The sequence below is a fragment of the Cynoglossus semilaevis genome, chromosome 9, assembly GCF_000523025.1.
Source record: "Cynoglossus semilaevis isolate Cse_v1.0 chromosome 9, Cse_v1.0, whole genome shotgun sequence".
In the NCBI taxonomy this organism is placed as follows: Eukaryota; Metazoa; Chordata; class Actinopteri; order Pleuronectiformes; family Cynoglossidae; genus Cynoglossus; species Cynoglossus semilaevis.
The window spans coordinates 9,493,932-9,507,376 of NC_024315.1; the positions used below are offsets into that span (position 1 = coordinate 9,493,932).

The window sequence follows — 13,445 nt, forward strand, 5'->3', positions numbered from 1 at the left end:
GAGGAAATCCAAATGTTGGAGGGCAAATTGGTAAAGATTCCTTCCATGTACAAACACCTTTGCTTCAGACACACATTTACCTTACTGGAGTGTCTGCACCGCTGTGCCAGTGTCGTCAACTTCCTTCATTCTTAGATCTCGACTTTCTTCTGGAGCATCTTCTTGTTCTGCCTCTGACATACCTTAGTTTGGCATCCTGCTGGTTCACCACACATAACTGCCTGCGAGTAAAAAAAATGTTATTTTTATACATTTATAAAGTTTAAATTGTTTGATATTTTTGTCCTTGTTTCATATTTATATACATGTTCTTCCTATAGGACGGATATCAGCCTACCTCCAGGTTCTTTTTTTTTTTAGGTTCCAGCTTCTTTTATAATGCAGCTTGCCTTTATCTGCAGACTGGAGGGCAGTTTGTTCCCAGTGACCCTCTTAGCAGTACTCAGCAGTACTTCTTGACCTGCTAGTATACAGCTCAGAGACCACATAGCAGCAGAAGGTCAAAAAGTTTTTCAGCTGGTGCGTAACAGAAAATAACCCTGTAGATTGTGTGAAAAGTGAAGACAGAAATTCCTGCTCAACCTCCCCAGATAAGGACAAACACCATAAAGTAGTAGGATTTGTGCTCCACCTGTTTTAATTTCCTGAAATAAATTCATCACTGTGTCACCAGGGATGATGAATCTCCTCCCACTTAGCGGTGCCTTAATGTTATTGTTCAAAGTAAGTTATTAAGGGTTAATTGTACAAATTTATCTTGATAATGTTCCATATTAACAACAATTGTCATCATTTGAATTAGTCAAAAAATAAAACACTTCTCTCTCTACAGACTCATATAAAGCATTGATGTTTTGCACATATCTTATAGACTGGGTTACTGATAATAATGTTAGAATAATGTGTAGACAGTCTGTGATTGAAATATACTGTAATCTTCTTTCACACCAACCAATCAATTCTGCGACTCAATAATTTTAGCATTTGTTAAAATAAGAAGAAAAAGAAAAGAAATGGCTTTGAACAGGAGCTGGAGTAAAATTTAAAACCAAACCAGTGTTTTAAAAGGTAGTGTTGCAGATCTATAATATATTAAAAAACAAGCAGACCTCAGTCACTTCACCTTCTTAATTATCAGCCCATTATGTTCCTGGAGTTAATTGCTATTGAATGTGAATTGTGATTACTGTTGTCTGCCGTGATGAAAAGGAATAAACTAAAAAAACAAACAAACAAACAAACAAAAAACACATAATTCAGCAGAAAAGATCTTCAGCACAAATGACTGCCTTATTTGTATGGGTCAATTCTAGAGTGAAATGTTTTCTGGTGAGCTGCTACAGTTGCATCACAAAGCTTTGTTTGTTTTTTCATTTAATCAGTAACTGCAGTGTGACATGATGTGAACCTGTTGATTGTGTCAGTGTAACACTAGTGGGAGCACCTACTGGTTGGCTCGTACAGTAAAGAACCATAATTAAAAAGCTGTGAATTCTAAATTGTAGACTGAGGGAGAGATTGTTTTTTCACTTCGTCTCCAGATTTCTTTTCTTTTTTTTTTTTTTTGGTGCAGATTCAGAATTCAGACATGTGAAAGTTTCCGGCTGAAACACAGTGAAATGAGTGTTCAGTGTTTATGCCTTACAGTACGGATTCCTAAAGTGTAGAGCGCTGTCCCTAAGGGTGAATATGATATTAAAAAAAATTGTGATGGCGGTTTGTGTGGATTTTTCCCACATGAGAAACAAAGATGTGTAAAGAAACATTTCCTTTGAGAAATTTCAAATTAAAAAGACATTTTATTTAATAAATACACAGGCTACATGTATGTGTGTTTTGGTCATTCAAGCATGAAAAAACAGGCAGAGAAAAAAAAGTCTGTGAACCACTGACTTACAGCAAGGATATGGCTTGTTTGACAGTGCAAGTAGAATTGTGTTGATGTGATACATTGCAAGGGCCACAGATACTGCAAGAGCGTGAATGATTGTGTGTCTTTATGTCATCAGTGTCATTACAAGAAAGACCAATGTACTAAAACATTTCACAGTGACATTAATCTAAAAGGAGCCCCCAACCCATCCTGACTTTTATAACTATTAAGTATAGATTTTTACATAATAATAAATCCATATTGTTGATGTTTTTCTCTGACTGAAAACATTTACATCCATCAATTGAGCCTGTGTGTGAGGAAAATCTTCTTAAAGCATCTTGGAATGCAATGTACAGACATCATTAGGACTGATCTTCAGAAAATAAAAATAATAATAAGTAGGGGAAATTTGTGCTGCTAATTAAATGTTAAACCAATTGCCATCAATTATACTCAAAGACATCTGAGTACTGCCTACCTCATCACAGCCTGATCAGAAGAAGGTTGAGCATAAACACAACAGGTGAGGAGGTCGTTGAAGTGTGGAACTTTGATATTTCCATATTTTCTTTTCTTTAAACCTATTATGGAATAGAAGATGTTTCCTGTTGTTTTCTTTTAGTGTCAAATTGTCCTTCAAAGACAAAAAGAACTTATTGTCTATAAAAATTATTAAAAAGTTCAGCAATTCAAAGACCTAAATTAACTCCTGTATTACCTTTTCTTTTATATTATTTTATATTTTCTTTTTCAGTCTGTTGTGCAAAATGAAAGCAACAATTTGACTGGCATTTAGCTTGTATTCACTGTAATTGCAGTCCCGTTGCTTAATGTGGTAGATTTTCACCATTTAACATTTTCCAGATGAGGTTCTCATCGTTTGCTACTTGTAATTCACGACTCACTGAACATAAAATTCAGAAGTAAGCGATGAATGAAGCAGTAGAGAAACTGCAACAGTCCATTAACAGATTACAATCAAGAATGTCAGTGAATGTTGCCAAGGTCATGGTGTCACTGAGGGCATTCTGGACATTTAATCAACATTTAGTCACGTGACGTTCACTCACATGTCATTGTGTTATCTCTGGTGAGACTATGGTGAGAAGCAACGGTGCTTTCCATGGGCTAACAGGCGGTGATGAACAAACGGGCCATTCGTCTCAACGTATCTGTAGGGACACAAATCCAAACGTCATGACTAGGCAGCCTATTGAGCCTCATTCTAATGTAGATCAAAACAACCCTTATCAGACAGTAAAACTCCACTTTAGTTATATAACAAAGTCAAAAAGTTAATTTATATAATTTAATTAATTAATAGAAGTTTTTTTCTCCAGCTCTTGTGTCAAAACAGCACATCCTGTCGCTTTGTCACTACTGGGTTTTTAGGGAACATCAAATTTAATTCACCTTTATTTCAGGGTAACTTTAAAAATCAAGTCTAGACTCGACTCATGCTCGTTGAGTTGATATTTGCTCTGAATCACATCGACCCACACAACAGTACCATGGAAACACTTCATAACAGCTCAGACCCACAGCAAGGGCAAACAGTCAGTCAGGGATGCAGGTACGGGGGAAAAAAGGAAAAGAAGAGTAAGTGAGATTGAGAAAGATTTTGGTTTTTTAGACTTACTAATGTAAGTCCTTATGAAACAAAGTAATGTTTTTATAACATGAGCTCAGTGTTCAACAAGTGAATAAATAAAAAACGTGGTCAATTTAAAATATTTTTAAAATTTAACCAGAAAGGCTGGGGGAATGGTAATTCTATGCAGAAGTGTAAAGGGACATTGTGCTGTCAACACTGATGACGCTAGGAGCAGAGCTGAATCGTGTGACTCACTAATGGAGATTAAATAGATTAGGACATAAAACCGGTTTATGCCAGGTTTTTAAATTAGGTTTTTCACAAGTGCAATGACGTCTCTAAATAAATAATTCATATACCCAAAAAAAAAATTTCAATAAAAAAAAATTGAATAATATACCAGCACACTCATGTCTCTGGCACCACACTGACACAGTCTTCTACCATCTCAAACAGGAAGTGGAGGGGACCACTTCGAGAGGCCACCTCACTGGCCGTCTCCCCAGAGTTACTGCGGAGTCCTGCTTTCAGGTGGCGCTGGGAAAGAAGCAGTTCCAGTGTTTGGGCGCAGGCTATTTTAGAGGAGCCGGTGTTAGAAGCGGCAAGGTGTAGCGGTGTGAGCCCACCGTTGGTCTGAGCATTCAGTTCAGCTCCGTGCTGCAGGAGCAGACTGGCCACAGTGATGCGACTCCAGCGGCAGGCGCTGTGAAGAGGCGTCCAGCCGTCAATCGTGCGGTTGTTTACTTTGGAGCCCGCGGCAAGTAAAATCAAAACAGCATCACTATGGCCATTGTAGGCTGCACGGTGCAGGGGAGTGTAACCGTCCTCGTCAGAGCCGTGAACCAGCGACGGATTAACTATCAACAACCTCCTGAGTGTTGAGAGCTGTAGGGGAAAAAAAGTTTAAAATAATCTGTCATGATGTGGATCGTTTTACATCTCTTATTTATTTATTTTTTCTTTTTATATCAACCTTTTTATATCAAGCTATTCCTGACAGGGTAATGGGTTCACACTGGTACCTGTAACAGTGCACCAGAAATGCTTTAGAAACCATCTAACCATAAACAGAACTAGAATAGGTTGCATCATAATACCACAATAACAACAATCTCACCACAAGTGTGACCAGGGCTGACCCTAGCCAAACGGAGGCCCTAAGCAAGATTTTTCAAGTTGCCACCTCGTCCCCAATACTTTTGAACATAAAGTAATTATAGAAAATCATGTGAATCATTAATCATGAATAAAATGATTAGTCTTCGCTTATCATGAGAAAAAAAAATCAGAAAGAACCAATGTGTTCTACTGTAGTCAAACATGTTCAATAAAAAAAAGCACAGCATCTATATATAAACATGTATGACCACTCACACGATTATGTTCTGCTGCCCACAGAACAAGCTCAGATGGGTTCTCTATAAGAGCTCCCTCCTTCTGAAGATACCACTCCTCACTGTGGGCCCCTTCCTCCGTTTCCTCCTCCATCTCTCCATCTTCCTGCTCCGTACTCTCTGTCCACATGCTGTTGGCTCCACGTGGGATCAGGTGTCCATGTGAGTTCAGCAGCTCCAACTGATTGAAGTCTTCAGGAAAATCCATCTTTGATTTCAGGCTGACATAATTGATTAGTGTCTTATGTAACATAGCCACCAGCGATATCACTTCACATCATATACCAAACACATGCAGTACATACTGTATATCTGGTCTTCATGTACCATATGTGTTAAATAACAGAACATAGGAATCATACAAAAGTTGAAGCAAAACAGTGTGAACAATCGTCCTTTTAAGAACAACAGCCAATAATAACATACTATATATCAAACCTGTTATAATATTATATTGGGTGCTATTGTTAATTGTTGGTGGTAAGGGGAGTTATAGAATAAAAGGTGATCAAATAATAAGCAAAAACACAACCAAATGTGATTAAGAGAAGTTAAATCAAGAATTTATCGTAAAAAAATAAATGAAAATCCTTATGGATTCTGCAATTTAATTGCATCAAATGTCCATGAAATAAAAAAAATAAAGTGTGTGTATCTTTAAGCCCTGGCTCTGGGCACTGTGAATATCAGCCTGAGGCAAAGCGGCAGTAGGTTTAGGGGATGCCAATTAAACTCCAGTGGGTTTAATAGATTCAAAAGCAGGACGTGAAGAAGAAAGAAGAAGTGAAGAAAACAACCTATTACGAAAAAACTGAAAATCTTTTCAACAATCTGAACTCCAGAAGTCCTCACATTTGTGGTTGAACATGGTGAGCCATTATCAGACTGAAACTCAGCAACATCAACACAGTTCTTTAAAATATTACCAAACATCTATCCATCATTTTTGTTATAACTACTTCTTGTCAAAATACCAGGTTTCTACTTGATGGTCATTGTGATTAAACTGAAACTGGGTAACCTACAGTGTGGTTTGATGTAATGTATTTTTCCACTTTCAAATCCAAACATCCCAAACCCTTCTCAGTTTAGAAGATCTGTGCTTCATACGACCATGTTATATTCACCTTGTGAACAGGAGGATCAAAATACAGGATGGAGAACCATTCAAACAATATCTGTCTACAGCACAGGTAAATCCCTCCAGAGAACACTCTGCACTGTTGGTTTACAATGTGCACATCTGGGAAGACAAAACCCTAACCTTTCCCCATACGAATCAGAATCTATCCTTTGACTTCCTCTGACCACTGGACCACAATCCTGGTGTAATTGTGAGTTCGAACCATTGCCCTACCCACATATAACCCCAGAAGGAGGGAAAGATGGTGCTAAAAGAATCAGGCAGTAAGGGGGGGAATAAAGGAAAACAACTCTAATTCCTAAATAAAATAAATGTATATTTTAAAGATAAAACAGAATGAGCTGTGGACTACACACAGTCCATGGCACATATAATACATGAATGTTAATGTAGATGCTAATACTGTCATTAGCATTGTGTACTTTTGTAAAATATTGCCCTTCCTCAAAAACGTATATACGTATATACCTCATTTACATGGTTACATTGAGATTGGGCGTATGTTATTGGCAGAACTGCCTGCAGTCCAAAACCTTCTTTTTTGCATTTTTATGCTATCGTATTTATCATACTGACAATACAAAGTTCAACATAGTGTAAGTTAATTAACTATAAAACTCTTATTATTATTTTAATTTATTTTACAAACAAGAAAACAACGACAAAAACGTCGGTTAAAAAAACCCCAAACAGTTACGCACACATGACTGAAAAACAGAAAAAACAGTTTGAGTATGCTAATATGAGCTAACATGCTACATGTTTATATGTTCAGAGTCACTGGAGAGATGCTAACGTTATATGCTACCTCTGATGCTAACGGTCCAACAGCTTCAAAATAATGAATTCACATTTGTCATCACATCTAGAAAAATAAATAAAACCTTTCGACACTTACCTTTTAGCTAAGCCAAACAGCGGTTGCAGCAAAGACACACGGACAACGTAATATTTTACTACTAGGTTCATGACATCAGGTTGAAAACACACTATTACCCACAATGCTATTCCTTTTCTTCTTCGCTGTGGTATTTGTAGTAGTTCATACGCAATTTTAATGTTCTGCTGCCATCTGTAAGCACGAGTCACTTACACGCACACTGTAGGGCTGAAAATTAAATCTTATCGCGTGTAGCCTGTAACCGAATATTAATTCGTTATTTTGTTGACACATCCCATGGTTTACTTAAGAAATAATAATGAAAAACAAAAATGGGTACAGACTCACCTGGATGTGAAAATTGATCCGTCACAGAATGTGCCCTTTTTTATTTAAATGATATAAACCTTGGTTTAAAAGTATTTTAGACACAACTGACACCACGTACCTTTCATGAGTTTAGGTGTTTTGATGATAACTGAAGATAAACCTTACGATTTGTAGGCACTTGGTCATTAGTTTGATAACTAACTTGACTAACTTCAGGTATTTTATTATTATCTTTTATTTTCAGGTTTTTTATTATATTAAAATGTTTAATATATGAACATAGAATTTTGCAAATCTGAAGACCTAAAGCATTATTATCAGGCATTTTGTTTTCTTATATCATGTAAGATACATTATAATCTGCAATATAACATTGTATTCCATTGGTTGAACACTTGAAATAAATAATAGACCAATAACTATTCTAAACCCTGTTTATTTTAAAAAGGGGCCTAATTTCCCTAACGCCATAACAATAGATTGGACCATACAACTGTACGTACATACAAATGAGTCATACTATTTCATACAAACAGCCTCAAAATAAAATTACATCCACTCTCCTATAATTCACAATCATGAATTCCCATTACAATTCTTAATTTTAATAAGAATTTAAAGAAGTAACATTGTGGTCCTGCCCTTGCTATCTTGAAGAGTTATTTTTCCTTCTCAATAAACCTTTAAAAAAATTATGTAAGTGTAAAATAATTAGGAGAAAAGCTCAGAAACGATTTGAAAGCATATCAGGTAAAAGAGAAGAGGACTCACTACACCCACCATGTTACCTAATGTGAGTCTAGATGGTGCATGAAATGACCAGGAAAGACAAGAAGGATCCAGAATGCAATAGGGACAGTGAGATTACATCTGTTTTTCAAAAATCGAGAACAAATGTATGCCCTTTGGTTAAAGCAGGCCTGTTTAAACAGATAACTCTGTCAGAACTATGAAATGTGTCTCTAAGTTATTTATAAATATTATTAAAGGTAATATAAACCAGATTTTAACTGTCATTTCTGTAAAGTACTGTGCGTCAACAACTTTGTCCTATAAGCTTCTTGGATATGAGCATATATGTTCCTTATAAGACATAGAATATTGTCAGTGTTGAAATTATGACTTGACATTATGTGTTCACATGAGTGACCTTACCATCACACACTCAAAGTCACAGGCTGAAGAACTGCATCACGCACTGCACCTCTGTCCATTATCACAGGCTCGTTATAAAATAAACACACACACACATACAGGTGATGTCCCAGGAGTAACACTTTTTTGTTATTAGGGTATCAGGAGTGATGAAAGATAGCATCCTGTGACAGCCAAGATTGATTTTTGTCCTGCTGAGTATTCCCACCATTTATTGCACTTTCTGCAGTGCGTTGGTGTAATCCTCCAACAGAAACATATTTCAAGTCAATAGTGTATTCATGTGGCTGCTTTTATTTATCTGCTTGTTAGCTAAAATTTATATTCATTATATGAAGGTGTGATATGTTAGCGTTATAAGACCCAGTCACTACATTACGTTGCAAGGTCATTTGTGTTCATGGTAAATATGTTTACCATGTGTATTTCAGTAGCTGTGCATGACAAGTGAACACAATTGTAAATGTCTTTTAAGGGGAATGTGGCCCTGATAATTAAACTCCAGTCCCTTCTAAAGTAACTCCTCTGCATGTTGAACGTGTTACTCTCTTTTACAATTTAACAATATAAAAGTGCATTTTCCCACAGTTAGTTACCACACTATTTATTTTATCTTATATGAAATGCAAAATCTGAAGTGAAGAGAATGAGATATCCAAAATGTTGGCTTGTTTAAAAAAAGACAACTTATTAGCTGACTTTGAAAACAAATGTATCTACAACATTTTGAAATTCCTGATCTATTGCAAAACTTACCACCACACCTGGTCAGAATTGGATGCAACACGGAACCACATGGAAACCAGAAACACAGGAAGCTTGGAAACACAGCATGACACAAAAGACCAAGCCCTAAGCATGTACATGAAAAAACTGAAAACAAGGCCTCTACAAAAAACAAAACCAAAAACTAGGCCCAAGAGAAAAAAAATAATCCCAGGCCCAAGGACCCTAACCCTTGGCCTGGATCCTTTTGTACCTTGGTCTAGGGTGAATAGGAGTCCTTAGTCTAGGAGTTAGACTAAGGCACCCCAAGAGTCCAACAGTCTATAGTCTGTTGCTGAATCACGACTTGTGCTAAGAGTGAGTATTGTTTGTATGTCAGAAATACAGTTATGTCAGTGTGTTTGTCCAAAGACTTTTCTAATTTGGCTTTTTCTTTTTCTTTTATTTATTTATTTTTACCACCAAATGCATCATGACAGTAAAACATTGCCAGTGTTAGGCTGCACACTGAGCTGTATTCTCCATATTGGAGACATTTTAACACATGTTCATGTCAGGCACAACAGGTGCTTTTGTTTCATCGTGGCAATTTAAAGGAATAGGTTTTGAAGGAGGAAAGTGAAGGAAAGTGAACTGCTTGTCATTGTGACAGCACACCACTGCACACAATGAAATGTGACCACTGCTTTTAACCCACCACCAAAGTGAACATGGGAGCAGTTGGTGGGGACCCAAAAAATAGTTACATCAAAAGCAACTGGACAAAGTAGATTTCTTTTGAAGACGTTTCGCCTCTCTTCCAAGAGGCTTCTTCAGTTCTGACTGACCACTGGGAAATTGATTGACTCAATTTCCCAGTGGTCAGTTAGAACCAGTTGCTTTCAATGTAACTGTTTTTTGGAATAAATGACTTGGACGACTGAGAACCTACACAGACAAAGTGGGTGGGGAAAGTGCCACCTTAGTTGGTGGATTTGAACCTGAACTGTTCCGGACCCACGTCTGCTTTCTTAGGCCACTGCCCCACCACAGTTTGAACTAATTTGGACAGAAAAAAACAACAACTCACATTTTAATCAATACTGTGTGGCCACTGTACATAACAAATGTTTCACTTAACACTTAATGCACATAGGTCTTATTGAAGTACACCAAGTATAAACACCTGTAGGAGGTTGTACAGTTAAGTACACAGATGTGAGTTTCTGCCAGAGAGCAACCGTTGATATTTAATGTACAGTGTAGTGAATCTATTTTTACCAGATGAAAATTAAAAAAAACAGATCTCAGATTCCTTGGTAGCCAGTAGAGTTCACAATACATTTATTTTTATTTATTTGTTTTACTTATAAATGGCTTACCTGGTTAGTAGTTGTTTAATCTAAATATAACAGAACAACACAACTGTCTTTGAACCAAGTTCCATTTCTAAACAACTGATCTTACTTTGTTAATTTTTATATATATATATTTCATTCGGTCAAGTTTTCCATTTAATTAGACAAATGAAACATAATCTGGTTAGAGAAGAAGTACTGTACAATGGGTTTCACACCTGATATTCTCTCTCCACTGAGTCTGTGCCTTTCCAGCTGCAAGAAGCACTGGTCAATTTAAAAGATAGATGACAAATCAGGTTTATAGACCTGTGTCACACACAGAGGTATAGATCTATCAGGCTGAAGACCTCGTTGAAAGAAGAAAAGCATACAAAACCACAAGGAGTGTTTCCCTGACTCTAAATGGTGGAATGTTCTCTGCGTGTGCACACACTCCAGCTTCCTCCCTCAGTCCATAAGCATGCACTTTTAGGATAAGGTTAATTGGACATTTTAAATCAACCAGCAGTATAATTGTTAGTGTGAATGCCAGATGACTGCTGGGGTTGGTTCCACCTCCCCCTGTGACCATGAATAGAATTAAGCGGTAAAAGATGAATTAATGAACTTCAACCCTCAAAGTACAGCTAAACTGACAATCACAGTCTCACGTTTGTTTATACATTTGTTGTATATATATATATATATATATTTCATTAATCTGTGACATAAATCTGATTAAATATCCACCCACCTTTTCCTTCGTCGCTGGAACACAGTCAGAAAACGTTAGCATTTGTACTTTCAGTAATGACTGAAATCCACTAACTCCATGACGCTAAATTATGACTTATACTTCTGCATATTTATTTTTACATTTTTACCGAATTAATAATTCCATCATATGGTTTAGTTGCAAATAAAAACAGTTAAAAAACACATATATCTACCTGCGGTTATTTGTTCTTCTCACATATCTACCTGCGGTTATTTGTTCTTCTGTTTTTTTTCTTTTGTTGTTGTTTGTTTGTTCTGATTCTGATGACACTAACTGCTGGTGAGTTTTTATCGTGACTCTAAAATAAACAGACGTCCTGACAAGAACAGCTTCACAAGCATGTATGTGTTAGTTTTGTGTGTGTCTGTGCGCGCGCGCGCCTCTGCCTGTGACGCGCTGAAGGATGTAAAAGCAGCGCCTTCCCCGTAGAAGCGCATCACAACTTGTTGCTTCAACATCTTGTCATCACTTGAGTACGACCAGAAGTCCAGCACTGTCCACGTCTGGAGAAACTACAGAGAAAGAACAGAGAAGAAATGCAAGTCAAAAAGAATCAGATGCACGCCGTGGGTTTCTGCTTGACTGCGCTCCTGTGGGTCGGCACCTCTGATCGAACCGCACCACCGGGCGCGCACCAGCAAACGCTCAACGACTCCTCACTTGTTGCAGAAGGAATATTTTCATCCAGGGACAATGTTTCCAATATTTCGGCAGAGCTGGATAAATGGCCTTCCGCTTTTTTCCTCATGGACTTTGACGAGGGTTTGCTGGAGGACTGGCGGACCTTGGCCAGAAGTGGCGTAGAGTCGCAGGAGTGCAGCTCCAAGGTGCTGCTGGTGGCCGCTTACTCCCTGATCATCGTGGTCTCCCTGTTCGGGAACACGATGGTCTGCCATGTGCTGGTGAAAAACAAGCGCAATCAATCCTCCACCAGTCTGTTTATTATGAACCTGGCTGTTGCTGACATCTTCATTAGTGTGCTCAACACACCCTTTACCCTGGTAAGATCAGCTCTCACACTGCTCAGCGTGGGGATAGTCCTATATCATATCATATATATGTATGTATGTATATACTGTATATCATACATTTTCTCATCCAAGGCCACACAAACCTACAATGTAGCTTCTGTTCGTCTTTTCTTTTCATCTCTCTACTCTGTCTGCCACTAATTTGTCCTTCAGCTTCTATTTTTCCACTTTTGTTTTATTCATCTGTCATCTAAACATGTGCTGTTAGTGCTCCAGTTTCAGCAACGAAGGCCTTTAAAAATAAAAAATAAAAATCAACTCTCAGATGACTTGATAATAAAAATACTGTCTAGCTAACATCACCTGCTGTTGTGAAATAGATTTTCATCTTTTTGCAATGTTTTTTTTTTTTTTTGTAGCTATGGCTCGTGACTGCTTATGTGTAGCAGTGCCATGCCATGATGATGCATCCTGCTGCATTTAAACACACACAGCCTCGCTGATGTATTGAGGATCTCCTGAAGTGAAAACCACATGTTTAGATGGGAGCATATAGATCTCACAACATCCACCTAAATGAAGTTTAGATGGGAGCATATACTGTAGATCTCACAACATCCACCTAAATGAAAATGATAACTAACCTTTTCTGTCCCTCAGTGGGGACATTTACAACGGTATACTTTTCAAACAAACAAAACAATGTCTTAGGAACTACAGGGCTTTATGAATGTATACTTACATAATTAACACTGAAGCCCGTTGATACGGTCTTTGTCGTGACAAAGGAGACATTCAGCTGTAGTGATGGAAGTTCTGTCAATTGCTATTTTATCATCTGGGTAATAAACATTTGGTCTTGCAGCTTTATCTAAACTCTAAACCTATTCTAAAACATTAATAACACAGAGTGATCCCCTTGACATCAATTATCAATAGGACCAACATCTGTAATTACCTGCTCATCCCACTCGTTTCACAGAGCGTTGTGAAGAGCAGAATGTCACCTCTTTGGTTGGCTCAGCGTTTTACTTTCAAATTGTATTTAAACACCAGGTGTGTATTGACAGGACTACAGCTGATATTAAGTCTGACAGAAAGGATAAACTTTGGGGCTTCTATTTTCTATTCAGCATTTGATTATAGCAGTTCAGTTTATTTTGAATTAGTTCCAAATTCACTGGCAAAAATGTGTTCATTTAAATTTTCACTTTCTGAAGAAAAACGCAATGTAGTCCTAGAGTATTTCTAATGACGTTATTATACATGCATTACATT

General features: G+C 37.4%; 2 protein-coding genes across 3 annotated transcripts in view; one reads left to right on the top strand and one right to left on the bottom strand.

Moving 5' to 3' along the window:
- Positions 1 to 1,779: 1,779 nt before the first annotated feature.
- ankrd49 (ankyrin repeat domain 49) lies at positions 1,780 to 7,064 on the bottom strand. Of its 2 annotated transcripts, XR_003050619.1 has the most exons (5): positions 6,907 to 7,064; positions 4,845 to 5,085; positions 3,871 to 4,355; positions 2,947 to 3,048; positions 1,780 to 2,457 (listed from the first exon to the last, which is right to left on the bottom strand). XR_003050619.1 is itself a non-coding variant. In XM_008317094.3 (4 exons), exons 1-3 carry the CDS (start codon positions 6,975 to 6,977, stop codon positions 3,879 to 3,881), a joined length of 789 nt encoding a protein of 262 aa, XP_008315316.1. In that variant the 5' UTR covers positions 6,978 to 7,064; the 3' UTR covers positions 1,780 to 3,048; positions 3,871 to 3,878. The 2 variants fall into 2 exon arrangements, 1 of the variants encoding a protein (XP_008315316.1); XM_008317094.3 differs by having other exon boundaries at positions 1,780 to 3,048.
- Positions 7,065 to 11,732: 4,668 nt separating this feature from the next.
- The window catches only part of gpr83 (G protein-coupled receptor 83), a 12,115-nt gene continuing 10,402 nt past the window's right edge, over positions 11,733 to 13,445 (top strand). Inside the window, exon 1 of the mRNA XM_025058476.1 lies at positions 11,733 to 12,197. Within this exon, the coding sequence (XP_024914244.1) occupies positions 11,733 to 12,197 (465 nt within the window). The remainder of the gene's footprint in view (positions 12,198 to 13,445) is intronic.

Bases quoted from the DNA above. Each gene is read 5' to 3' on its own strand.
- ankrd49 (XM_008317094.3), bottom strand. From the start codon at position 6,977: ATGAACCTAGTAGTAAAATATTACGTTGTCCGTGTGTCTTTGCTGCAA. The intron at 5,086-6,906 runs GTAAGTGTCGAA...CAATTATGTCAG, and splicing joins CTGTTTGGCTTAGCTAAAAG to CCTGAAATCAAAGATGGATT. The intron at 4,356-4,844 runs GTGAGTGGTCAT...TTTCCCCTACAG, and splicing joins GGGCAGCAGAACATAATCGT to CTCTCAACACTCAGGAGGTT.